At 43.5% G+C, this 27,946-nt stretch overlaps 1 protein-coding gene across 2 annotated transcripts; it reads left to right on the forward strand.

The window, feature by feature from the left end:
- The first annotated feature begins 1,662 nt into the window (after positions 1–1,662).
- On the forward strand, positions 1,663–27,648 carry UBE2G1 (ubiquitin conjugating enzyme E2 G1). 2 transcript variants are annotated; one of them, XM_059486986.1, is made up of 6 exons: positions 1,663–1,963; positions 17,027–17,129; positions 19,792–19,889; positions 20,949–21,127; positions 24,270–24,393; positions 26,451–27,648. In XM_059486986.1, exons 1-5 carry the CDS (start codon positions 1,918–1,920, stop codon positions 24,354–24,356), a joined length of 513 nt encoding a protein of 170 aa, XP_059342969.1. In that variant the 5' UTR covers positions 1,663–1,917; the 3' UTR covers positions 24,357–24,393; positions 26,451–27,648. The 2 variants fall into 2 exon arrangements, with proteins under 2 accessions (XP_059342969.1, XP_059342970.1); XM_059486987.1 differs by lacking the exon at positions 26,451–27,648 and adding an exon at positions 24,813–25,270.
- The last annotated feature ends 298 nt before the right edge of the window (positions 27,649–27,946 follow it).

Genomic DNA, 27,946 nt, shown 5'->3' on the forward strand with positions numbered 1-27,946 from the left:
AGAATATCTGGGAATAGCATTCTGATTAATTGTACTAGCACAGTAATGAAACTCTCAGACTATACTGGGCCTTCCAAACTGGAGCACAGGAGATGATGTTACCATTGCTCATTCTCTTTCCTTTTGTTGCAAGCCAAGTTTGGTGTTCACAAAATAAAGCCCTTGTAGTACAAAAGTAAATTCCAAAAATTCCTTTTTATAAAGGATTTGAACATTTTGGCAAACTGACACAGGCTAAATCAGTTTGTAGTAATTTCCGCAATAGAGCATGGAGTTTCCTGCTTTCTATCAGTGGTAGTAATGCTTCATCCAATTAGCCAGGAACTGCATATACTTGAGAACTGAAATATAAAACTAGGGAATCCAATGAAATGCTTAAAGTCAGAGGAACAGAATATGTTTTATTTTAGAATTGCACACACCTATTTATCACACTATCTTTTCCACAGTCAACACGTGAGCCTACAGACAATTTGTATTTTTGTCAGACTTCTCCTGGCAATTTTCTTAGTTCCTTGGGATAAGCTATCTTAATTTTTAGTTCTTTCCCTCCGTAGTGCCTGTCCTCAGACTTGTAGTCATCCTTCAAAAGCCTGTTTTCTAAAGGTTTTTGCTGGACATCCAAACCCAAGCCTAAGTTGCCCTTCAGGGATACACTAATGCAGGAAAGCCCCTTTGCCTCCTAAGTGTAAGGGCTGATTTAGGCCTTTTATCTCTCTTTTTCTTCCCTGGGTGCATCCTCAGTGCAGCAACACAGTGCTCCAAAGCATCCGCATCACACACAGAGACAAAAATGTACATTTTGCAGCAATCCTGAGTAAGCAACTATTACCTGGTAGCTGGTAACCCTTTTAACCTGTTGTGTTTAGCTGCTCTTTTTAGCTGCTCCTCAAAACCTCCTGTATGTAGTGGGCTGGAAGATGGCAGCAGCCTGAGGGCCAGCAGGGCTCTGAGCACAGACACTGTTGTTACTTATTCCTGTATCTGACAGTCCTGTGCACTGCTGATGGGGGCAGATGTGTCTCAGGGGCTGCTGTACCTCAGCACAATCTCGATCCACACCTTTCACTATCCCAGTTTGCTCCAAACCCCGTCCAGCTTGGCCTTGGACATTTCCAGGGATCTAGTGGGAGCCACAGCTTTTCTAGGCAACTTATGGCAGGGCACCGCCACCCTCAAAAAGAAGCATTCCTTCCTAATAATGGCCTTCATGAGGGCCTCGGCAGATCCCAGAATAGTTAGGGTTGGAAGGGCTCTCTGGAGATCAGCCAGTGTAACCCCTGCCAAGGCAGGGTCACCTGGAGGAGGTGACACAGGAAGGTTTAGGTGAGTTTGGCATTTCTCCAGAGAGGCAGACTGCACGCCCTCCCTGCACAAGTCTGTCCCAGTGCTCTACCACGCTCACATAAAAAAGTTCTTCCTCAAGTTGAGGTGGAACTTGCTGTGCTTTAGTTTGTGTCCCTAAATGTCCTTCGTGAGGAGATTCCCCTCACGGAGCGCTCTCCCTTCCTCTCCGCTAACTCAGGCTTGACTCAGGAAGGGCAGGCAGGGAGGACCTTCCCAACATGGCGGCCGAGCGCGGCTCCCGCCCCTCAGCCGCTCTCAAGATGGCGGCGCGGAAGCCCAGCGGCCGGCCCGAGTGCGCCTGCGCGGGCCCGAGTGCGGTGAAATTCCTGGCGGGGGGAGCAGGAGGTGGCGGCGCTGAGGGCTCGGAGCAGGAGGCGGAGGGCGGCTCGGAGCCACGGCCGCGCTGCCCTGCCCGGGACCCTGCGTGCTGTGGCGGCCGGCGCCGAGCCAGACCCCCGGCGGGCGCGGAGCAGACGGGCTGAGGGACGCTCGCCGCCACCTTTCCCAGCGCCAGGAGCCGCGCCGTCCCCGCCGCCGCTGGGACTCCCTCCCCGGGCAGAGCGGGGGAGAATGACGGAGCTCCAGTCCGCCTTGCTACTGCGGAGACAACTAGCAGGTACTTGGGCCGGCGGCGGAGGAAGGAAGGGAGGGCGGCGGGTGATCCGCCGCGGGGGAGCAGCGGCCGGGCGGCCTCGGAGGGGCCGCGGCCCGTAGCGGTGGAAGGATGGGGCGCCGGCTCGGGTCGGGGGGCGGGCGGGAGTGCGTGTGTGTGTGAGGGGGAAGGGGAGATTACGGCCCCCCCTCGCCGTGCTGTGCCCAGCCGGGAGCCGAGGGAACTAGGCCGAGCGGGGGAGGGGGAGCCCGACCGGCGATTGCTGCCAGGGGAGCCGGGGGAGGGGAGCGGGGCCGGCACGGTGGAGGAGCGTCCCCTCGGCTGTCCCCGTCCCGCCGGGGGAGCGCGGGGTGGCCCCGGCCGCGCTTGTCGGCACCCCCCAGCCCCCCGGTACCAAGGCTGGAGGACTCCTCGTCCCCTCCCCTTGCGGTCTCGTCTCCCTGAGGCGGGGGAGAACCGAGCCGGGGCTCGTCCCGCAGCCCGGGGGTTGTGTGCGGGCTGATGTTTGGGGGTGTTTCTGAGGCGCCGGAAAGAAGCGGAGGAAGAAGGATCGTTCCCCCACCCCCGGAACGAGGCGCTCTGGGCCCAGGCTGGCTCCCCGCACTCGCAGCCCTTCCCGAGGGGACCTGCGGTGCCCTCGTCCCGCCTCCCCTCGCCGGCTCCCCCTCACCTCCCGTGCCCGGGAGGGGGAGGCCGCCGGCCCCTTTGTTGTCAGGAGAAGCGGCGGGGGCTCCGCAGGCACCGGCGGGGGGGACATGACCGGGCAGCAGCGGCTGCGGGCGGGGGAGCGGGTGGGAGCGCTGCGGGGGGACCCGCGGGGAGGGGCGGGGGGGTCCGCCGGGGGCGAGAGGGCGGGACGGGCGCGGGGGAGGAGGAGTTGGGCACCGGGCCGGGGGACGGACACGGCCCGGGCGCTGCGGGCCGGCCGGCGGCCGAGGGGAGCGGGGTGTCATCGGGGTGTCACACGGGCTCGGTGTCGCCGCGCCCCCTCCCTTTGTCCCCGGGCGGGCGGCCGAGCTGGCCCGGCCCGGCCCCGCCGAGGGGCCCCGCATGCGCGGGGCCGCACAATGCGGCTCCATGTGTGCGCTGCCACACTTAAAGGGAAACGAGCCGGCAGCGCTGCCTTCCTCCCTCCCCCACTTGCACATGTTCGCCGCATCCTCTGCCTGCTGGGCCGGGATACGGCCATCCACTCGAGGAAGCGCGCGGGTCTGCGCGGTGCCTTGGGAGAATCGGGTCCCCTTTTTTGCCTCTTACGTTAAAAATTGCTTCGTACCCAGTTAAGGAAACGTGTGCCAGGTGTAGCTAAACTCGGGAAATTGCCAAGCTGGCTGGAGTTGGCCGAGTAGCCATACAAAGGCACGGGGTCACTGGGTGGCACAGGAATTCCCGGAGCAGGATTTTGGCCCCAAACTTCAGTTAATGTCGTTGGAAGCCTCAGGGTGGAAAGCAGCATTGTTAGCAGTAAGGAGATGAGGTTGCATAACCGGGTATAGCGAGCTGGATGATGTGTTTGTGCATCTCCAGCCCTGTTTTCTGGGTTTGGATGGTGATCAGTTTGAGAAACTTCAGTATCGTTAACTACTAGCACAAAACGTTTTGCCCCTGTAAGGTAAAGGTCTTAAAAAAACCCCAACAAATCTTGTACTGTGGTTAAAAATCGCATACGGTGGCCTTAGTCCTGAACATGAGCATGGACTTGTTAATGCCCTGGTAACTGCTGAAGTTATTAGTGACACTCAGTGAGGTGTCTGCACGTTCAGATAAGCTAATAATGCCTCGATATGGGCTTACTGCAGGGGCTCCAAGGCTAGATGTGATGTGAGGCTTCTCTCTCCTATACATGATCCTGAAAGGGAAACAGTGTAGAATAGTTGCTTTCTAACTTGATTTAAATAAAAACATTTGGTAACCTAGAATAGTTGTTCAGCTGTCTGGAATTTCTCTTTTAATCTAGTAATTGTGCTGCACAAAAGAAAGTTGGACATTTGGTTGAAGTCTCTTGATAGTAAGTATTCAGCTTCTGTGGTGTATTTATGTTTTTTAATTTTTTTTTCTTGTGAGGTCTTAAGGCCTTGTGTAAGCACAGAGTGGTTGGATATGTAAGTACATTGGTACACTGCTAGATCTAGGGGTTCACTTCTGTTTAACTTTCTGCCCACTCTTATCTGAAGGCTTTATGTGTACTGGTAAAACTGGTCAGCTTTTCTAGTTGCCCCTATTCCTGATTCAGCTGTACTGACTGCAGCCATTTTCTTGCATCATGCAGCTATTCTGGGGGTTTTGTTTTAAGTAATATCAATACCTTTGGTATCCCTTTACATGTGCTAAAAGAAATTGAAACCATACTAAAAGTGACTTTGAGTGTGCATGAAGTATGGTGAGCACTGAAGAAGAGTCTTGAACTCTTCAGAAGTCCTACATGGAATAACTGACCTGAGAAAGTTCCCATGTATGGAAGAAACTATTTCCTGTGTGACATCTGAACTGGGCTGGCACTGGACTGGCACTGGTTTTTCTGGTGTCAGGCCACTTGCAGTCATAGTGCAGAGTCTGAGCTTCATGATTTCCCTTCCCTGCTGCTGACTGTCTTCCAAGTCTCACCTGCTCCAACGTGTCCCTTTGTTAATACCCACGTTGTTTCTTCTTCCTCAAACCAAAAGCCACCACTCCGGTGGTGATTGTCCTGGTGGGACTGATATTCAGTCCCTCTGCTCCATGCAGCTTTTGCCTGTATCAGGTGTGGTGAGTCATGGAGTTGTACCTGGTGGTTGGGTTTGGAGAACAGTAAATAGACAGTTGATGTGAGTTATGTGCTCTAAGCTACTTTAAATTGCTCTGGATCATTCAGTCATGCTTTGATAATGACAGATTTGATGCTGAAGCAAGACATCCAGAAATGAAGGGAGGCTGAGGTGAGAATCTGAAACCTATACAATGGTGGAGGGGTATAAAAATTCTTTGATGGTGAGGCCCTGACTGTCCCTTTTCAGTGCCTAGAAGAAAAGACAATGGCAGGAGGAGAGAGGAATATTAAACAGTAGTTCTCAGAGTAGATACCTGTTTGGTCCCCCCCTATGCTTTGGTTCTTAATTATGGGGAGAGAAGATGTGTGCCATGGAGCACTTTAATGAGATGTTTTAATTCCTGAGCACTCTGGCAAAGTACAGGTCAACTGATGAGGCTGCTGGCTGTCAGTGAGATGTGAAACAGTGGCCTTACCAAACACAAAACTTGACAACACAACCTGAAGTTGCTTTGCAATGCTCCAATGAGTGTATGAAGACAGACTTGGATTCTTTTTTTTTTTTTTTGAAAGCAAGCTGGCTTGTAACTTGAGCAGGGAGCTGGTACCACAGCACCATGTACAACATGCTTGTGTGCTTCAGTGGCATGTTCTGGATACTGATAATGTTCAGAGAGAAGGGACATTCAATGACAGTCACAAAATATAACTTCAAGTTACATGTGGGTTATTTTTTAATCTCCCAAGTTCTGTGTGGCTTCACAGTGCCTTTGCTAATGAAATACTGAGCTGGATCCCCAGAGACTAAGTGTAGTAGCTGTTTTTATATTGACATGTGCTTGCCCCCATTTAGGCACAAGAACAATTCAAAGCAGTAAGAACTTTGAGTAGTTTTTATGGGTTTGGGTTTTTGGGGGTTTTTTATGTCTTAAGGAAGTGATCATTTGAGATCTCTTAATATAAAAGCCATTTAAAAAGGGTGGTCTAACTAGAGCTGGAGGATCAGATATCTGTGGATATCTGCCAATTAAATTAAATGTGGTTCTCTCTCAAATCAATTTAATTGTAAGCAGTAGCAGCTTCTGGAAATATCTTAATTCAAATATATTTGTTCCTACGTTTGGTGGTGTTTGGGTTTTTTTGTTTGTTTGTTTTTTTCAGGGGGGAGGTTTCTTTTTGATTTTGGGTTTTTTGTTTATTTTATATTTTGGGGGTTTTTTGGGTTTTTTTTGGGAGGAGGGGGACACTTTTTGTGGCTTGATAATAATGTGAAATAGAAGCCATGACCTGTCCATTTCTTCCAGGCAGAGTGCAGGAAAAACTAAAAGAAAAAAAGTGCCCCTTAACTTAAAAAAAATTTAGATTGGTTTAGCACTGGGTTAGCAGAGTTCACTCCTCAGGGGAGCTGGTAGAGGATAAACTTCTTTTTACAGCCCCAAAACTTTATGCTCTTCAAAAAGAGATGCAGACAACAGGGTGTAAAGCTTCTCTCGCAGTCTCCAGCACTGTCAAGCCCGAAGGTTTTACAGACTGAGGTATGTCTGTGAATACTTTTATTTCATCTTTCTGCCAAATTCTTGCTGACACAGAGACTTTAGAGTAGGCAGACTTGTCCAGTTCAACCAGCAGAATCACAGGGAGGACGCAGTTAAATCAGCAGCACACAGTGGAACTAGAAGTGCGAGTTCTCTGGAACATAAACATGGAGCACTGGGAATGGGAATAACCATGCCTTTGTTGGCTGAAGTTGAGCTGGGTTGTAAATAATCTCCAACTTAGGATACAGAAAAAGCCACTCTAATGCTTTTCTTAAACATGAGAAACATGGCATTATTTCAGGTTAAAGTGTATGCAGCTTTTGTTTCAAAATAGAAATGTCTAATTAAAAACTAGCAAGTTGGAAAACTACTAAATACTTAATGTGACAGTTGAACAACTTTTACTTTCTTCTGAGGAAGAATCTTACTGAGTAATGTTGAGCTAGTTGAATTCTTGGCAGTTAGGACTTTTTAAAAAATCTGTTTGAGTAGTGAATGGAGAGGGAATTGCAGAGTAAAGATCACTTTATAAATCAAGGCTGAGATGAATGTTTCTGGGGTGGCTGGTGTGTAAGAAGCCTTTGTTTACACTAAGTTTGTCTGTAAGGTAGTCATTTGAGTGCTTCTGAGTGAAATCTTAATTTGGTACTAGATTTCCTGTTATCTCCTTTGTGAAGGTCTGTTCATATGGACACTAATACTCTGTATTATCCCAAATAATTAGGACTCTAAGGTCCTGCACATGTAAAACTTAGCATTTTAATTGGTCCTGAAATTATAAACACCACTGCATATTGTTTTTAGAAGACTCTTTCATGTTTTTAGATAACCATCAATTTTTTTTTTTTGTCTGATGCTTTTTGGGTTACTTAGGCACAGCATGAGTGTAGCCCTCACCTTAACCCCTGACAGCCCTGTTACAGCAGATGAGCTAATCCTGTTTCTGTGAGGTTGTGCTGACAGAATTATCAAAGCTGACTTTATAGACAATATCATTGCTAAAACACAGGCCTTGCTCAGACTCCAGTCACTCCAGCAGCACAAGCAGCCTGAATTTCTGTTGCACTGTAAATAAATGATAAATGTGACTAATGGCGAACTTTGCCTGCTACGTGTTGGTTTTCCAAATGCTTCTCTTGTAGAAATAATCTGAACTTTGCATCTTCAAAGGAAAGAATATTTATAACAGCACCACCAGCAAAATTTCAGGGGTGCTGGCAGTTTTGGAAAGTGAGGTTTAGCTAAACAGAATGGAAGGGCTTGATGACTCAACCACTTGCTTAAACAGGATGAAGCAATAACCTGCCTCACCAAGGAGTCACTGCCTTGGCTCTGCCTAGGTCAGCTTACTAATCTTTCAGGGAAAGAACCAAACTTACCATGAGCTCTGAGTTATTTCCTTCCCTGCTACCCCCAGACAAGGCATTGTAAGTTAGACTGAAGTAAGGGCATATCTGGATCTGGCAGTACGGTGATTTATTTGTGTTTGGTTTGAGAATAGCGAATGGGAGGACATTGCTGGAGATCCTCTGAAGTAAGGAGCAAAATTAATACCATTTCAGAAAATAATTCCATCAGAATTTCTGCTTTGTTGGTAAGAGCTTCATTTGGAGATGTTAAATCATGCAAAAACCAACTAAAATGTCTTTACTTGTGTGATTAATACTGATTCCAACTTCAGTATTATAACTACTTGCTGCAGAACTGCAAGCTAAGGATTTATTGATTTGCTATCTATATATGTATTTCACAGAATTTTCACAGAATTTTCAAGACTGGAAGAGACCTATAAGATCATCTAGTCCAGCTGATGTTCTAACTGTTCAGCTAGATCATGGCAGCAAGTGCCACATCCAGTCTTTTTTTAAATTCTTCAAGGGATGATGCCTCTACCACCTCACTGGGTAAATGATTCCAGTTTCTGACCACTCTTTCTGTGAAGTATTTCCTTCTTACTTCTAACTTACATCTCGCTTGACGCAGCTTGAGACTGTGTCCTCTTGTTCTATCCGTTGTCGCCCGGAGAAAGAGGCCGACCCCCAGCTCACTACAGCCACCCTTCAGGAAGTTGTAGAGAGTGATGAGGTCACCCCTTAGTCTCCTTTTCTCCAGGCTGAACAACCCCAGCTCCCTCAGTCGCTCTTCATATGGCTTGTGTTCCAAGCCCCTTATTAGTTTCGTTGCTCTCCTCTGGACACGCTCAAGTAACTCAACGTCCCTCTTAAAGTGAGGGGCCCAGAACTGGATACAGTACTCCAAGTGAGGCCTCACCAGTGCCGAGTACAGGGGAAGAATGACCTCTCTGTTCCTGCTGGCCATACCATTTCTGATACTGGCCAGGATGGCATTTGGTTAAGAGAAACTGATAGAGATCAATCAAGTAGACTGAATGGTTTTCAGATGAAGCCACATGTAATTATAGCTGATTCTGCCTTGACTTTTCTGTATATTGTTGAAATTTCTGTTTAGTGCAAGGTAAACTTGGAACAATATGTACATATTCAACAAATGTAGGATTACTTGATCCCTTCTGTGGTTGGTACAATGTAGTTTTTAGTACCCCCAATGCCCTGTGTTCAACAGTTTGAAAATAAGTGACCTTTGTAGGTGAAACCTGCTTGCCTCAAGTGGCATTCTGCTAAATTTTCTTCCTGTAGTGTGTTTAATCAACTTCTGTTTTGATGTAAAATACAACAGTTTGTTCCTAGCATAGAGATGGGGTTCCAGTGAAGTGGAACTGATCTGAAGGGTGGCTGCTCTTCTGAAAGCAAGAGCTAACAAAATACTAAATGAGTGTGCAGCCTTGGGTGCCTGGAAAAAGGAGAGCAGGTGGCTTGTGTGAGGAGGGGGGTGTGTGACTCCTGAAACTCCAGTCTGCTTTTTGTTCCAGTGTATGGCAACGGAGTCAGGGCAGTGCAGGCCTTTGCTCTCACCCAGCTGCCCCTCTGCTGCAGTTTTCAGTGGTGTGTGCCCACCTTTCAGTGTCTGGTCTTGAGATCTTTCACTTACAGTCTATCTCTTGAGCTTTAGGTCACCCTGCAAGTGTAAATGTTCATACTTGCTTTTCTTTCCTGCTCTCAAGTCCAAGGCATATCAGCTGGAGCAGAGATCAGATATCCAGACCTTGTAAGAACACTAAGTATAGCAATCTAATTGAAATGGGGTTCCATAAAAATATCTGCTCTCCTGGACAGAAATGTTAGCAGGTTTTGCACAGGTTTAGAATAATCACAAAAACTTTGATAGAAACCCTCTGTAAAGGTTTTCACATACAGTCTCTGTGTGTGTGGATTGTTAAGGGAAACATTTCTGTGCTGTCATCATACACCTCATAGGTCAAGCTGGCTGTTTTTTTAGCTGGCTGGCATTTGCTGTTGATCTAGAAGATGGTGCTGTCAGGAGTCATTTAAAGGAATGTCTTAAAACAATTCTAAATAACAATGTGGCTCAAGTTAGGATATGCAAGCCTGTTATTCATATTATAAGCAGGAGAGAAAACAAGCTGGAAAATTGTTCTTGACTTGCACAACAGCTTAGACGTTAACATCTCCCTCAGATGTTAATACCTCCCTGTGGCATAGGCAAGGCATGGAGCCTTTTCAGTGGATTTCTGATGTTGTTCTGGTTTTGTCTATGAACCATACAAGTCCTAGAACCCTTGGCTCAGTGTTTCATGGTTAATGTGTATGTGACTGCTCAGAAGATGCTTGGATGGATTTTTTTTTTCCTTAGCTTTAGTCTAGTGATAATTAGCTCTTAAGGAGTTAATCAACTTGTCCTGTCCACGGCAAATTCAGCTGCATTAATGGCACCTGTCCTGCCAAATTCCAGCAGTTGTGTGCAGTAGGCATCTGAAACTTGTAGTCTCTCTGCAGGTGAGAGAAATAAATGTGTGTAGAGTGTGATTCATCTGACCTGGTTTTGACACCTGCTTCGGGATGGGGTAATCAATGGTGTCTCTTGAGTGCTGCTGAGGGTGACCATCTCAAATGCAGGTATGCTTAGACAAGTGAATACTTCATCTAACTCTTAAGAGGGGAAACAGGCATGAAACATGGAGGACAAAGTGGAGGTGGCATTTCTGTTACACTGAGTGTGACAGGTGAATGTGGCTCTGGGCAAAGCACTGCACTGAATATTCCCTGCTGACATAATTGCTTCCTTTTACATGTGGGTTTCCCAATCAGGGCTCTTCCAATTTTTTTTGCTGTCCTTGTATTTCCCTTCCTCTTAACTCTTCCCCTCAAAATTCAGAACTTAGTGGGAATGGTTTTGTTGTGGGCTTTTAACAGACCTTATTCAACCTCCATTTTAACCTGGGGTACTGTAACTGTGCTGGATTCTGGTCTGATGTTATACCCAGCATGCTGCTAGCAAAGAAAGCTATTCAGGAAATATTTTACCTTGATTTCTACCAAAATTACATGGCTGATGGTAATTTGAGCATATATTCTGAGTTTCCTGCTGAGAACCTTAATTCTGGAAGCATAACTTTCAAAACTTCAAACAACACTGGTATTCAAAGGTTTTCATCAGATGAGTATGTTTTCTATTTCCAGTGATTTGGACAGGAAAGTAATTTGAACACCACATTTGTTTTGAAAGAAGAGATTTGTGGGTTTAGTAGGCACAATGTGTCCACAGTAACTAAGGTTTAGATATTTGCTTGATGGCAAATAATGGCATTGAGGGAGGGGGAGGCAGACCTTCCTTCTGTAGCATGGGGTGTTGGAAAAGGACTGGTTTGAGTGTGCACACAGAAGGGTCCATGTATGAGCAGTGCTGCAGAAAGGAAATGCCTCAAAACAGCTTGTGACTGTTGTTGCCTGTCTGTAGGACTCTCAGGTGAAATGGTGCCCAGGAGCAGACTGTGGGCTGTGAAACTGGGCTGCTGGGTCAGATCAATTGCTGGGTGTCTGTGTTCCAGTTGAGGCTGTCTAAGAGCTGGTTTTGAGACCTGGGAGAGAGAAATCTAAAGGAGCATTGGCAGTGTCTGCTGATGTCCACCCCCATGGGCTTAAGGGATTGTGGGGAGCTCCTTAAGAACCAAGGCAACACCAAAGACCTGCAAGTTCCTGGTTGGTGTGTTTAAGACTCAGTTTTCCACTAAATAACTGATCTGAACTAACAATTGTCTGTCTCCAGACAATTGCCATGACTCCTATGACCGTGCAGCTACAGAATATACAAAATCAAGGAGCTCAGTTTTTAGCTTAGTTCTAGAATAATGTGATGTGTTACTCATAAAATAATTCCAATCTCTATTTACAGTTTCTCTGGTACCTTAATCCTCATGCTAGTGGCAGTTTTAGGGACTTTGGGCTAGTGCTGCTCTCCACTTGTTTGCAAAGCTGACCTATGGCCATGGCTAGCAATTTGACTGGGAATAAAACCAAAGATCAAACAAGAAGCCTCCAGCCTTGTCCTCTGTCCTTTCAAAATCTGCTTCCTCTGCAAATCTAAGGAAGACTTCACAGGTATAGCTGAGGAGATGGCAGGTGAAGCAGTACACAGATGTGTGGCACTGCACTGAGATGCAGCTTGCCTGGTATTGTGCAACCCTTCTTACACATTCTCTGAGCTCAGAAAATTTGATTTGTGAATGTCTGAAGTGCTGCCCTTATTAAGGAGTGATGTGTGGAGCACTGGAAATTAGTTACCAGGCTAAAGTCAAACCTAAAGCTTCTACTGAAATGATTGGTAGGATCTGCTAAAGACAGGTTTGTCTTTACTACTTTAGTCTCCCTTCAAAATAATTTGTGTCCTTCAGAGGCTTAATCTGGTTTGTTTGTCACTCCCACAGTGGCTATCAGGAGTGTGTGTGTATTTGGTACTAGGTTTTGTCTGAACTTCTTGGATGAGCTCGTGGAGCAAGACAGAACATGATGAAAGGTGAAATGGAGAGCTTGGGGAATGCATCTCCACAGAGAGATCTTGTTACTTTGTCATAATCTCTGACTCTCTAGAATCTGAGATGTGCAGCTGGGTCCTGTGTGGAGGGAAGTTTAGGAAATTGTAAGTGACCTCAGTGAAGTAATAGGACTGTGTGGAAGTCACAGAGAAGAAGAGTCTAGAATGAGGATTTTCAGTGTGAACAGTTTATAGACGTTCCTGGACTGGTGCTGAGACAACACAAGTCTGAGGGGCAGCAGGTATGAAGTGCTGGAACGGCCTGCTTGCTCTGAGAGCTGTGTGTGACAGCTGGATGGTTTGTCCAGGAGCCTCAGCCAGGACCTGGGCTCCAGAGTCTGGTTTTGTGTTGTGCTCTATTCACTGGCTGCACAAAACTCACACACTGTGTAACTTACTAAAGAGGCTGCTATTAAAAAACGATAGGAGCTCATATTTTTGAAAGCTTTGTACTGCAGTGTAGCTCAGATACTGGAAGAGTTGATCCTCAGTGGCTGTCTGGGTGTCAGGCTGAGAAGTTTGGATGCCTTACATAGCTGTCCTAGGGAGCTGTGGGCCTCCTTCTGCTTAGTCATTTCTGCTGCTGCTGTTTTGCTCTGGGATTGGTGAAGTCTCTTGGCTAAAATAAAGGCAGTTTCAGTGAGTGTGGGAACATCAGTAGCTTGATGTAAACTGAACGCTGAAACTGGAAGTGCTGCCCATGGTACTGTGTTGGCTCAAGTTTAAGGCAATGGTAATTTAGTTCTGCTTTAGGAAGAGCTAAAGGGACAGACAGTGAGTTGTGTGGCAGATCATGTGGAAAGGGAGCCATGGGGCTTGAAAATCTGCTCTGGATTTAAACTCTCTTGGATTATGGGCCTTTAGTCTTCCTCACCTCCCAAATCAGGTATTGGATTTAATCCCAGGTTCAGGACTGGGATTAAAGGAACTGAATGTCTAATTTATAAGCAGACACTGGATTCTGTTCCAAGTATGTTGCTGCTTGGCAGCTGTCCAGGTGTGTGCTGCTTGGGCTGTCAGCTGCTGCTTGGTCTGCAAAGGGCTCTACCTGAAACTGCTTCTACACTCAGTGAGTGTTTTAGATTTTTGTTTTATTTTGTTGAGTAGAAAAATGCCCATTAAATAATCAGAAATGCAAAAAATATTGTCAGAAATGCTGAACAACAGACTGTAATATATAGTAGTTGCAAGTAAATGGCATTTAGTTAGGTATGGACATAATGGAAATATGTTAATGTACTCATTCATGTTTAAAAAGTACAGCATATCTTTAGCTGAAGAAGAAATCTCAAAGTAAAGCTATTGGAAAAATAATGTGTAAAGATCCAATTCTTCACAGGTGTCTGACTTCTCTGCTTTTCCAGGACTTCTAGGGCAGCTCTTTGGGGCTTTGTAGAGGCCCTGCACTGAGAGCAGGGTGGGTAAAGGATTGTCCCTGCTGAACCCTTTACCCACGTTTGTCTGGGCAGCTCCTGTTCAGGCTGCGAGCAGTTAATGCTGTCCCTGCTGGGCCTGGCAGGCACGGGGAGCAGGTGTCCCCTGCCCTGGCTGCAGTGTTGGTGTCACTCGCTCAGGGGCAGTGACACCGGCCTGGCAGCAGCCCTGTCACTGAGCTGTGGGTGAGCTCCTTTTGTGCCCTGCCTGCCTGGCTGCTCCCTTGGGGCTCTGGTGCATGGATTTCCCTGCTGGGTGAGCCTCAGCTAGAGCAGAGAGAGGCAGGAGGCAGGTGGAACTGCTGGTTAACTTTCCTGCTCTGCAGCACTCACTATATCCAGGGAAAAAAAACAAAGCCAAACAAACCTTGGGCCCTTGGTGTTTGCAGGTTTTAATGAGTAGCAGCTACTGGCGTGGTGAAGCAGCCAAGGATGATGCTTTTCATGTCTCAGTGCAGAACTTTCCTGAGACTTCCTTTTTTGTCTGCCTGCCAGCCATGTTGTTTAGTTTAACATAAATAATCTGGATGGAAAAGCTCATTTTTAAATTGCTGATGGTAACTCTGCATACCTCTCGTGGGGAAGGTGCATGAGCTTATATTCATTGTTTTTCCTAAGAGTGTTTCTGCAATCAGCAGCTGCTTGAGCTGTGCTTCAATGCTGCTGTCATGGAAGGAAAAGAACCTTTTCACAAGCTGAGACTGATGGCACCTCCTGTAAAAGAAGTGATGTGCTCATTTGCTTTATAGGCAACATGCACTAAGCAATCTTCTTTAACTGCTTGAACTGAAGATTTTTGTTAATTCTTGTCCCTTTCATACAGTTTACAGATGTTCTGCATTAAAGGAATTGGCACCCAGCAATCTTACCCCTTCTCCCAAGCTCTTCTGCAATATAGTGCTACATGGTCCTGGGTGAGAGTCAGAGTGTAAGAGCTGGCTCTCTTTGGGAATAAATACACAAAAAATGTTTTGAACTACTTAGGGATAAAGTTGTTTGAGGTTGAGACAGATGTAGAAAGAAATTGAAACAGTACATGTTAAGAAGTAGAGAAGAAAATGTGTATATTTGCTTTGGAAATAATGTGGCATATTTAAATAGAGAGAAACATTCTGAATTTTTTTAGTCTTAAGTTCTGGCAGTCTTTAAAGTCTTATCAGTGAGCAGTGATAACTTGCAAACAATAAAGAAGCTGAATGTGAGCAGTTTGAGTTACAGCAGTTCACACAAAACTCCACAAATCCTTTTTTCTCTGTGGAGATGCAGAAATGATGGGGTTGTGTTTCCCAGGCTTAAATTCAAGTTTGAAAGTCTTAGGTGAGATAGAATTCAAATAATACATTTTACTGACTTCTGTAGTTACTACAGTGGGTATTCTGTATTACAGTATTAATAATATCTGAAAAGATGATGTAAATGTCCTTAGCAGAGATGGCTTTTTTCACAAGCAATAGGCAATTTTTTAATGAAATCCTGCCTGAAAAAGCAGGTTATATTCAGCTACTGAGGTGGTGGAACTTTTAATAGACCATGCTGAAGAAATGTTTGTATTAAGGAGGTAGTAAGAGACTGGTAAAACTCTTTTTTAAGGTCAGATGCTCACCTAGGCTATCTGCCCTTCCAGCTAAGATTAAATAGTTACTCAAACTTGTGCAGCTGTTTCCACAAAGTTCATAAATACCAGAGTCTGAACGCTGATTTGCTTAGAGGAGGCATGGCCATGCTGTAGCTCTTGGGTTTGAGGTTTGCACTTTGGTTAGAGAGCCTGTGATGTTCCTTTTCTTTCTTTTTACCCAAGTCTTTGTCCTGCACCTTGGGGGCTGGATGGCTGACCTTAGCTCCTGATTACACCCAGGGAAACCCCTTTCACTGTGTCCCTTGGCAATTTAGAATTGAGAAATCTTTGTGGATAAGTTTGACTAAATTAGTAATGACTGAAGTTGATGTTCTTGCTGTCTCCCTCTTCAGGACCTTGGTTCCTTCATGTGAGCTGAGCATTTTGTTTTCCCAGTGTGGACTTAGACTCCTCTGTGTAGGGCTTGAATTGATTCTTCCTGCCTTTTTCAGCCTCACTTTAATACTTCAGAGCTTAACTGGCCATCAGTGATTGCAAGCTTTTGGGCAAATCAGTTTGGACCTAATGGCAGCTTTTTCTCCAGAAGGGTCCAAGGTTCTCACTTGAAGTTCCTCTGAATGTCCCTGAGGGCATTATAAGGCCCTCTGAACTTGTGTCTTTTTTAGGTTTGCAAAATGGGAATATGTAGACAAGCTGTGCTGTGGAGCAGAATTGTGAGGACTGCATAGAGTCTGACAGGTTAAAATAAGTATGGTTGGCTGTTTTTTTTCTATTTTTCCCACAATAACTACCATTCTTTATTTAATCTGCAAATTACTGACCAGTTGAAGGAATAATTTCCCCCTCCTGTATCCTGAGTACCCAAGATCTGTCAGGACTTTGTATCTACTGTTGGAATAGCTGGATGAAGAATTTAAATTTGGCATAAATATGGCATTTGATGTAATTTCTGACTTGAACCTGTCAGTTAATAGATGTTCTCACCTTCCTACCCTCATCACTGGATTATAGACAAAACTCATTGGAGGGTTTAATTCCAGATCTTACAGTTTTTTTTTTTTTTCCTGGAGCAGGCTGATAACAGAACTTCAGTGAAGTCTGGACCTAGCTGTGACTTATTTGTGTGTAGCTGTTTCCAGAGAAGCCTCTATCTGGCAGCATCTGTATGAAGTAGCCTATACACTTAGAATGCTCTATAGTTTATCACTGATGGAAAACACTGTGAAGCAAAAGGAAGAAATAAAACCATACAACTCCATATCTGAACAGCAGAGCAGCTTATCTTCTATGTTCTCTTGTACTAGTTGAAAATATAGTAAATCATTGTCTCCAGAATTCACTGGCACAGGCCTCAAATGCTTCCAGAGTCTGAAAGAAAAATCATTTAAACAAAGTAGGATGTTGCTTTTAAATAAAAACATAATGGGACTTTGGTCTTCTGTTAACATTTTCTAGTTAAAGACAGACTTTAGTTAAGCTGGCTCCTTGGGGTTCTTGTAAAGCTCTTGTATTATTAGAAAGCCTGACTTATTAGAAGTTATTATTAGATATGTTATAGCCTATATTATTATTAGAAGTTTCCTGACTTAAACACTTGTTGGTATCTGGTTTAGGATACCATGCCCCATAGTTGTGTGTTGTTCTGGCCCTTCTGCTCATGTTACACTGGGAGGATTTTAGGGTCAGACATGGTGCCAGCTCTGACTGAAGTGTTTGTGGTGGGGGAGCTGAGGGCTCTCACTCAGGCCATGAGAAAGCACCAAATGTCATGGAGGTGTTTGGTCGTGTATGGGCACAGGAGCAAAACCAGCAAATGTGTATTATAGACACCTAAAGTTCTCTTAAATTCTTTTTCCTACACAGAGCTCAACAAAAATCCAGTGGAAGGCTTTTCAGCGGGCTTAATAGATGACAATGACCTTTATCGATGGGAAGTCCTCATTATTGGTCCTCCAGATACACTATAGTAAGTACTGATACTTACACAGAAACTTGAATGAACTCGGGTTTACTAGTTCTAGTTTGCTCCTAGCGAATACAAGCTCACCAAAACCTTGTGCTAAATCAGGTGATGCTCTCCTGTTGCTGGCAGAGTACCTGTAAATAGCTGCATTTGCTTGTACAAGTTCTAAACTGCTTTGCTCCCCTGGGAAAATGCAACACTGATCTCTTTGTACTGGTATGGAAAAGAAAGACAATAGGTGCACTTAGAGGCAGCTTCTGCTTTCTTTCACATGTAGGTAAGGCAGATAAAATGCACTGTTTGCTGTTGCTGCTGGGAGCCAGTAGTTCAGCTGATAGTGCCTTGTTAAACCATTACAACTTCATGTGTGTGGTGGTGGGGAAATACTCAATTCAGGTGGGGTGTAGTTGGAGGAAACCTCAGCAGTCCACAGAATTGGCTCCAAATCCTGTCAGATTGAGGTGGTGGGAGAACTTCCAAGTGTGACCTGGAGTACTTTGGGGTGATCATCTACTCCAGTTTCTGGGAAAAGGTTCTCTGCCCAGGAGAGGTCAGTTTAAAGTGTACTCCTGAAGATGACCTCTGTGCTCTTCATTGAGCTGTTGCAGTGCTAAACTGCTGATACAAAATCCGAGTGACGTTTGCTTGAGGTCACTTTTGGTTGCAGCATGAAGTTGTGTGTGTCTGTCAGCAGACTTTGAATAAGTATTTAAACCCAGTTATCAAATTGCTTGGCTTTCCCTCAATTCCCTGCACTGTGGTTTTTGCATGAGATGGTTTCTCCAGCTCCTATTGACCTTTTCTGAACATGTTACATTCTCATGGCTATTTTATAAATATTGTCAATAAATAAATGCTGCTTCTAATTGATTGTCATCTTAGGTGTTAAAAGTTGCAATAGTGTTTTTTTTGTAACTCCACTTTTATAGGGTCCTGAAATTTTTTTGAGGCTTTTAGGTAAGAAACTCTCTTCTGTTCCAGTCCCTGGTTGCTGTTTTTCAGGGTTGTTTACACTGAACCCTTTTTCCCTGGGCTGTTTCATGAGGATGGTCATATATAATAATTTAACTTAAACAATTTTCAAACATGAGTCTTATTCCTGGTCCCACTTCATTTATTCTGAGTTTACTTGAAAAGACTTTAGATTTAGTGCATTACTCTACAGACAGAAACCCTTTTATGAGGAATATTGCTAAAAATGGCATTGATGTCCCTTAATTGACAGCTGTATTTCATTAACTGATATCTAATGTATATCCATTTTAAAACAGGCTGATCTGGGGCAAGCAGGGATGCCCTACAGCCTAGTAGCTTTAGGATCTGCTTCTTTAAACAGGGAAAGAAGGATGTTTTCAGTTTGAAAGAAAGGATTTGACTGGTTTGGGGCTATCAACAAATGCAATCCAGCTCTCCTTTGTCTTGACATTATGGATGTTAAAACAATGTTTCTGGAATTCTTACCTCTCCTGGGATGAAGGATTCTTTGGAAACTGCCTGCCATTTCTAAAACTTGTGAAAAATAAATGCTGTGGGTTCAGATCCCCTCAGCTGCTTCGAAGAGCCAGGTTACTTAAAGGCAGTGCTTTTTGGGGTTGGTTTTTTTTGTTTGTTTCTTTGTTTTTCTCTCTTTTTTCTCTTTTTTTTTTTTTTTTTTTTTTAGGCACTTGCTGGAGCTGCACCCCTTAGGTTAATGATGATAAAACATGTGATTTTTCTCAGTAGCCAGTGCACTTGAGAGACTCCTACTCCTTTACAAATACAGGAAAAAATCCCACTGAACAGTTTTCTGTTCACCTCTTGTTTGTGTGTGTGGCTGCTGAGGAGTAGCTTCTCACACCGTGCATCTCATGCCATCTTTGGGGTTTATGTTCCACTTTCTGTTCTGCCTTTGCAATTCCAAATTTTGTTACAACCTTCACTTAGAAGAAATGACAGTAGTAGGACAGATATTATTGACAGTAGCAGAGTATTCCATCTGTAAACCTTTCCATCTAATACAGACCTTCACCTTTTCAAAAGGACTATTCCTGGCCTGTAACTGCACATAAAACCAGGATGTCTCTTGTTTATTATTGTTTTCCAGTTGAGTGGGTAACTAATGCAGAACACTTCACTGTCATGCCTGAGTCACTTTAGTTTAGTGCTGAAAAGGTGGCATTGGAAGTCTTTCTACATTTAATGCTCTACACACAGCCAGAGCTTTCTGCATTTTTTTCCCTGGGGCTCACTGCTGCAGACTGAGACCACAAAATTAGGACTGAGGCTTCTAGCAGAGGAAAATGGGAGTCTGCTGGGCTGGACTTGAGAGAGGCAGTTATTTGCAATATCTTTTTTTTTCCTCTTAATAAATGTACTGTGAGGAAAAAAATATAAGTTGTGATTCCAGATGGTAAATTCCTTGGCAGTTTTTTTATTTTTTTTCCCCCTCCCTTCCCACTCCTATGGTTTTTCCCCTCTGGAACATCTTCCTAGTTCTAAAAAAAGATCATGTTGGGGAACTGGCAGGATCTTGTGAATGTAGAAACTCCTTGCATTGCATATGGAAGTGTTGATACTGTTAATTACCAACATGATGTTCAGTTGTGTGAGGTGTAAACTTAGAACATCAGTAAGTTCCGATCTTCAGCTTACAAGAAACTCTACTAAGATATTTTTCATTCCCCAGTGAAGGTGGTGTTTTCAAGGCTCATCTTACTTTTCCAAAAGACTACCCACTGAGGCCGCCAAAAATGAAATTCATCACAGAAATCTGGCATCCGAATGGTAAGAAATGTCAAAGTTTCAATTTCTTTTTGCAGTTCAGAACTAAAATGAAGAAAGTGAAGACAAATAAAATACATTTCTGTTCGTGTTAGAAATATCAAACTCTGCTTTTACTTTGCCATCCTCACTTAACAGAGAAGTAATAACAATGGCAGAGTTTTAATGGTGCTACTCTGAGAGCATAAAATACTCTTAAAGTATTTTCAGAAGCTGTTCTGAGTACGTTCTTGCATACTTGGTAATTGTTCAGGGATTTTTTTTTTCCCAAAGTGCAAAATTCTAGTCTGAGGAAAAACTTGACTTCTATAGCTTCCTTTTGTTATACCTTCAATTATTTCATCTTGCTGTTACTGACTTGGCAGCTCAGTACAGAAAGCCCAAGGTTGTCCTCATCTAGTGAAGCATGAAAAGAAATTTTCTAGTCTCTCTAAAGGAGACTTCTCCTAATGTCTCATTCACCTATGGACTGATGAAGATTGGATGGGAAGGTGAAATAAAACAGAAGATGGTTTTACTGGGAAAGAAAAATTTTCTTCAACTTCAGAAACTGTAGATGTTGAAAGGTGGGAGGAGACAGTGCTCCCATCAAAAGGACAGAATATTTTAATGCTGTGTCAGTTTCAGCTCTGGAAATACCAGAGTACTTGTCAGGCACTTTCTAATTCCAGCAGTTTAAATCATATTTCAATATGTTCCAGTAATATCCAGCTGATGCTGTTGCTGTGGAAAAAAGTCACTCTGGAGTTTGCTGAACTTAACAGAAAAGGCTTTAGTGGAAGCCTGGCTAAATAAATATTCTTGAGAGCTGCAGTGTGATCTTAGACTGAGTCCCTCCTCCCCATGTGCCCTCTGTCAGGAGCCCAGGCACATTCAGATTTCCTCCAAGCCCTGTTTATTACAGTTTAAGCTCTGCAATAGTTAATGACTTTCCTTCTTTATAAAGTGTTTTCTCTAACAGTGTTTCAGAGTAGCTGGAATGAAGATGAGCAGTTCCTGACTGTCCTGAAGAAATGCCAGCACGTTGTTCATGACTGAAATATGCCTTGTTCTATTTTGTAGTTGACAAGAACGGCGATGTCTGCATTTCAATTCTTCATGAGCCTGGGGAAGACAAATATGGCTATGAAAAACCTGAGGAACGCTGGCTTCCCATTCACACAGTGGAAACCATCATGATTAGTGTTATTTCTATGCTGGCAGATCCCAATGGTGATTCTCCTGCTAATGTTGATGCAGCGGTAAGGCTTTCCTTGCTCTGCCAATTGTCTTCAGTGTAGAAACCTTGCAATGCAGTTCTGGTTTAGCAAACAGGAACTTTGGGAAGGACATTTTCTATCACAGGCTAAGGCTGCCGTTGTGTTGGGAACAGCAGTGATGTTGTCAGACAAAACTACTGATTAGCTTTGGGAAGTTTATTTCACTTGTCTGTGTTTGTCACTTCCTGTCCCATGGATTAGAGCAGTGGGTTTGACTGTGTAGGTCTGTGCTCTGAGAAGGTACACAAAGGCTTTAGTGGGCATCTCACCTTCAGCTGAACAGCATGGGTTGTCCCAGACTAGACTGGCTCAGGAGTGAGGAAAAATTTTCTGATTTACAGCCAAACACCAGGGTGAATCTGCAGGTGTGAGATGCAAGCATTTGATGCAGTGTTCTGGACCATGGCCTGTGCTGTGAGTGTGTATGAACACAGCTATCAGCTCTCTAGAAGAGCTGTGTTTACAGCAGAATGTAAGAATGAGGATGGAAAATGTGGTGAGGAGAGAAAAAAGTCTCAGTTCTGGAAGGGCACAGGGGGACAGACTTCAGGCCCTGCTCATCTGACATAACACTGACATGCTCCTGAATTGCAGTTCAGCAGTGAGTGTTGTCTTCTCACAAAAGAAAAATTCTAGCTCTTTTAACTGTGGGAGTGAGGAAGGAGATAGGAATTGTGAGATGCAATTTTGTAAAGGAATGTTAACCTGTTCTGTCAGCCAAGCTGTACCTTCCCAAAGTGGGTGGGAGTTCAGTAGTTTCCCAAGCCTTTGATCTGCTGTGTTGTGAGTATTTTCAAAGGTGGTTGTGCTCTCTGAAAAATCGTAATGGGAACAGACTCATGTGGAACAAATTGAATGGGAAGAAAACAGAAAACAAACAAAAAGTTGCAGTGAACAATTTCCTCATTTATCTTTTTTAAGTGTTGGACCTCCCTTTTTTGTGTCATGTTGCTGGTGGAAACAGACACCCAGGAAATATGGACATTTCCTGCTGAGAGCATTAATGAAATGCTAAAAGTGCAGTTAGAATTCTTCAGTTCACAAACTCATGTATGTTGAATGTAGCTGGCCTAACCCTGGAGAAAGCACATGCTTTTAGCTGTGCTTGTCACCTTCCTGACATCAGACTTTCTGTATTGTGCCCCACTGACAACTACTTCAGGAGTGCGTTGTTTGTTTTTTTTTGTTTTGTTTTTTTTTCTCAGGAAAGTTAGACACAAAATGAATTTGCCTAGGGTAAAGGTCAAAAATAAAACCAGCTTTTTCTAGCCCAGCATGAAAGAACAAAAAAATCTAAATTAGACTGAAGATAGTAGTAAGGCATCACTTTGGATGCTAGAAATTATTTTTGACTGTGGCATTACATGTTTCAAGGAACTTCTGAAGAACTGTTGGTTTTCCTGCTGGATTGTAGCTCTCTTCATATTAGCAAAAAACATACTCAGGGTAATGAAGAATCAGCAGCTCCTGTGTTTAGAACAGCAATAAACTTTGGCAGTTACTATAAGATACTTTCTCTGCTGTCAGTAGTTTCTGCTTTTAAGTGAGTTTAGTGAGTAAGGTGTCACAGGCAATTCACAGGATTACAGGAGCAGGGGATATACCTGCCTTCAGGAAAAATGAACTATGCATGTTAGAGTACTGTCTCTTGGAGTGGGAGAAAAATGAGGATCAGGAACCTGAATAAATATTTTGAAAAGCAAATAGAACAGTTCATGACCTAAAATTACATTTTTGGAGAATCAGCTGTCAAATTGGAAACTTTGCTTGCTATTCAAATCTGAACAATTCATAGAACTACAACTAGAAAAAGTAGAAACAAAAACGAAGGCTCTGAAGCTCAGAGGGCACAAATTCAATGCTTTTCTTGGCTTTAAGCCATCTTGTGTAAGCTGTCCTATGTACCAGTCCAAGGAACCAAATGTTTGCTGCATGAATTGCTGAAAAAGAACAAACTAATTAGTAGCCTTATTTGTGCTTTCATAGGGGAGTTAAGACATGCTGGGCTCTCCAACTGATTGTTTAAGTGAGCTTGGAGGTGATGAATGTTAGGTTGTGCCATTTATCACTCAAATGTGCCACAACCTCCACTCCAGGTGGGGGTGAAAAGGTGTTGTGTGCTAGATTGCATCACGTGGAACAATGTGGGGGTTTTAACCCCTTCCCTCACCCTGCAGTAAGAATATATTGCTTGTAGCAGAAACTAAGAACTGTAGAACTTGATGAAATAAGGGGTTCTTTATATTTTCCCCACCACTTCTGACTGGAAGGCTGGAAGTGCCCAGCACATCAATCTTAACCACACCTGGTGCTCCTGTGCTTTCATCTGAGCTCCTTGTGAGCCTGGCACAAACCAAACCTGGCTGCACTTTCTCCTGTAGGTTTTTGTGGTACCTTGATGGGTGCATCTCTGGGTTCAGGCTTCCCTCTTACCTATCTTCCTGCTCATCTTTATCTTGGCTCTTCATCTCTGCAGCTCTGCAATCACATCCCTGTCACAGAGAGCAGCCCTGTAGGTGAGCTGAGTGTTCTCCCAAGGTCTTTCTCACAGAGCCAGCATCTTACAGCCATATCTAACTGGGAGCTGTTTGCTTTCTAAGGACACTGCTGTGCCTCTTCTAGATACTGTCACTTCTGTATTTCTGTCCTGGAGTGTCCTTGCTAGATTGAAGAGAACTGACACTGTCTTTTAAAAAATCTCAGAGTAACTGCTGGCTCACAGTACCTGTGTACCTTTCTCACCACTGCAGTTAAAGACACTAAATAACAACAGCTTGTGGTCTACAGATGGAGTTTGCTGCTACTTTGCAAGCTGAAGCAAATAGATTTTAGCACAGACACTGTGAAATACTGGTAAGCCACCAGGTTAGTCTTGGAGTGTGCCTAAAATCCAAGGGGAAAATTACATCCTCACTGTCTTGTAAGCAGCTGGCACAGAAACCCAGAGCAAACTTTAGGAAGTCCTGAATATCAAGGTTTTCAGTGAGGAGCTCAATGATTGTAAGCAAATTTAGGGGTTGATAGATGGCTAATGTCTGAAAACATAAACAACAAGAGTCTTCCTAGAGCTTGTACAACTCCTTGTTGTAGGACTGACATCTGAAAGCTGTCTATTCAATTACAGAAAGAATGGAGAGAAGACAGAAATGGAGAATTTAAAAGAAAAGTTGCCCGCTGTGTAAGAAAAAGCCAAGAAACTGCTTTTGAGTGACACTTATTCAGCAGCTAGTAGCTTCACTTTTTTCAGGGTAAGTATCCTTCTCAAGATGAGTCAGTTACCTGAGTTGAGGATTTCCTGCTTAAGTGTTGCTGAAGTATTTTTCTCCCCCTCAAAAGCAAAAAGAAACTCCCAAACCTTTCTTCTCAGCTGCATGATCTCAGTGGAGCTCTTTGCCTGTATGCAGTACTAAAGACCAAAAGAAGTTAAGTGTACTTGACAGCCTGTTCTGCCAAAATTGGGGAACTTCTCTTATATTCTTGTGTTTTATGCTGTTCAGAAGTTGAACTTCTCTTTATCAAAATTCATCCTGCTTTATTAATGGCACTTAGAGGTTACTAATAGAAGGGGGTGACAATTCCTTGATACTCATTATTGTGAAGAATACTTACTAGAATCTTAAGCATCTTGAAAGTCTTGTTATCTCAGGAGTTGTGGATTGTCTTGCAGATGTTGGTGGCATGTTGCACATAGGAGTTAAATGAGACTTCAGTGAGGTTGCCAGGAGCCACTGAGAAGGGTTTGTTTCAGGTATCTATGGGAGTTTTAACAGAAAGTCTCCTGGCACAGCAGAAAGCATCAAATTGAGATATTACCAGTTAATAATATCAAGAAAGGTGGTGTTCTCTTCAGCAGCCCAAGAAACATCTTCAGTAAGGAAGGCTTGGGAATAGCTTCATAAAAACAGCTGTGTTCTGCCTGGAAACTGAACTGTGGCATATCTGAGAGCTTGGACAAGTTTTCACCTGAGAGTAGCTGATGTGATGTTTGCATTTTTTGCCACCCTGTTAAAGAGCTTCTGACTCAAGATACTTACTCTAATTTATACAATCCCATCTCAGTTTTAATGGGACTTTTTTTTTAATAACCTCTTGTAGAAAGCTCTGTATTAAATCATGGCCCTTAAATCCCTGGCCTTTGGTCACTTTATCTTGGGTATGCCAAGGAAAAACTTCCTCCGTGAGCTAATAATTTCCCACTCTTGCTTTTCAAAGCAAAACAAACTTCATGTTGAAGCTGCCTTTTCTTAATGGTTGGTTTGGCAAGTAAACTGCTCTGACCCATTTGGCTGGCAAATCCCAAATCCACATTTACTGGTTACCTACAGCATACATAATTCACAGGGACAGAAATATGGCACTGTGTGTAGTTCAGACTGAACCAGAGCAGCTTACTACATTCTTCTGCTGGGTAGTTATTTTTAATTACAATTGTACAGGAGAGAGTTCCTTTCTTACCCTTTTGTAAACATGGGGGGGATTGGGGAAAGGCTCCATCTGTGACAAATTAGTTCTGCAGTCCCTTTGCAGAAATGCTTTGATTGAAAGGAACTTTCTCCAGTATGGATTAAGCATGAAAAATGCTTAATATTGACCAAAAGACTAAGCAAAGGAACAGAAAGTCTTGTACTGCCTATAACTGGAGTGCAAGAATTGTTAATGCTGCTGACTTTTTTTTTCCTGTCTTGGAGAAAGGGAGTAACTGTGAGTAACACTCCAGAGTATCCTTAACTAACCTCAGCTCTGTTGCCATGTTGAACTTAGCTATAGTGAAACAATGCTCTTGACAAATATTTTAAGTAATTGGCTGTGTTGCTTTTCTGGAAGGCAAAAGCTTTTCTGAGTCTGGTGACTCCTCCCAAGTGAGCGATGGGCAGGGAGTTGGATGAGAAGGGGCCACAGCTGGTTTCAAACCAGCCCAGTGTGACTGGGGGCTGTGGTGTCAGTGCTTGCTGAGCACTGCTGTGCCTGCCTCTCACAGTAAGTAATGCACAGATTTCCAGTGATAAATCTGCCATGTTTAGCCCTGTGTGTGAATAATCAAAGCTTTGCACGCTGCGCGCTCGACAAGCAACACGAGGTACAGGAGCCACAAAGTCTGATAATTGAGCTTGGACACTCAGTGTGCTCAGCTAACTCCAGGCTTTCTCAGGGATGAGTTTGGATTTATCCATCTTCTGTTCAGAGGTATGTGAAGCTCTTGAACTAGTAATAGTTAATCTTCTTGAGCTTTAAAAACTAATTAACATCGTGAAAATAATTGAGGGTGAGGAGGGGTTTTATTTTAATACCTGTGATTTCTTTGCAGGTCTCCAATTGAGAAACATGGCACTGTTTTTTTTCCTGCACTCTACCCACCTATTGCTGGACTTCTGTTGTTACAAGTTGGCAAACACTGGCTGGAACTGGGCTGCAATAAAACATGCCAGTTATCAATGCTGACAAGAGCCTAACAAGTGCCAACACAAGATGATTACGCATTTTGAAATCTAATGAACTGCTTTAACCTTCAGGAAGAATTGTAAAGATGTGTACATAGCACAACATGATCCGGATAATATATATACTGTTCATGTACATCCACAAATACACATTGTACCAAATAATGCTGTCTGTAGTTAGGGATAGAATTGTGTAAATTCTAAAGATTTTAGCAGGTTTTTTCTCTCCCTGTTCATTGTTTCCTGAGTTAAAAAAAAAAACAACAACTTGTGAAGCATGTTAAAACCAATTAGGATACTAAGTTGGTTTTTTTGGTTTTGTTTTTTTTCCTCCCACTTTAATTTTCCTTTGACCCACCAAGGCTTAATTAAAATTTCTTGCTTATTCAAGTTTAGTATCTCCTTTTTTTTTTTTTTTTTTTTTTTTTTTTTTTGGACATGTGGTCCCTTTTATTTCCCCCATCAGAACTTACAATTTTCCTAATTAAACCCTGAAATGATTTGCTATCAATTACTTGTGGCTTCTTTTATGATGACCTTTGTAGTCTCAAAGGTGCATTTTTTTCTTCCCACCCCTTTTTTAAACCCAATTACTCATCTTTCTTGAATTTGGTATAGCAATAAAACTGGCCATGGAGCACCCTTGAGCAGCCTGATGGATTTTTAACTTCCAAGAACTTGAGTGCTTTCACTTGGAAGTTTGGTTGACTAAGTTAGTCCAAGATAGGAATGAGCTGCTTTTTATGGGTGACATTTTTGGTTTGCCTTTTTCATTGCCTGTTTGTGGGATGGGGTGTGTGGGGGGGAGGCTTGTTTTTTCTCAAGGTTGAGTTCAAGCATGCACATCTGTAGGCTTTCAAATGACTAACTTCTGGGTTTGGTATCAAAAATAGTTTCCCTCCTTTACTCTTTTCTGTGGCCCTTCATCTGCTTTGCCTTCTACTTCAGAGTTTTCCTCACCTAATGTACAAAGAAAATGGCGATGTATATTTTCATGTAATTTGATTTTTGGAATTCTGTCACCTTCTGTAGTGAGTTCTTCCAAAATATAATTTTTTCCAATAATCATGTGTCAAACTGGCTGTTTTGAGTATCACAATAGGAGAAGGGTACAATTGTAGCTGGAGCACAACTTACCTGAACATCATCAACATCACAAACACTTGAGGAGTTGGACGTGCTGTGCTTCAGCTTGAATTATGAAAGAGCAAATAAAACACACAACTTTATCCCTATTATATATTATCCCTAACCATCTCTAGTGAGCAAATACTCATCTCAGAGTATCTGCTCAAAACAGTTTTCAAGCCTTTGACCAAAGAAACTTTATAGAAGAACTTAAAATTCTCATCTCTTTTCTTTC

This window comes from Ammospiza nelsoni, chromosome 21 (assembly GCF_027579445.1).
Source record: "Ammospiza nelsoni isolate bAmmNel1 chromosome 21, bAmmNel1.pri, whole genome shotgun sequence".
Classification (NCBI taxonomy): Eukaryota; Metazoa; Chordata; class Aves; order Passeriformes; family Passerellidae; genus Ammospiza; species Ammospiza nelsoni.

What these genes read in the sequence shown, in the direction of transcription:
- UBE2G1 (XM_059486986.1), top strand. Translation starts at nt 1,918, where the DNA reads ATGACGGAGCTCCAGTCCGCCTTGCTACTGCGGAGACAACTAGCAG. An exon ending in AGAAATCTGGCATCCGAATG is followed by an intron (nt 19,890 to 20,948) that starts GTAAGAAATGTC and finishes TCTATTTTGTAG; the next exon opens with TTGACAAGAACGGCGATGTC. An exon ending in CTGCTAATGTTGATGCAGCG is followed by an intron (nt 21,128 to 24,269) that starts GTAAGGCTTTCC and finishes ATTCAATTACAG; the next exon opens with AAAGAATGGAGAGAAGACAG.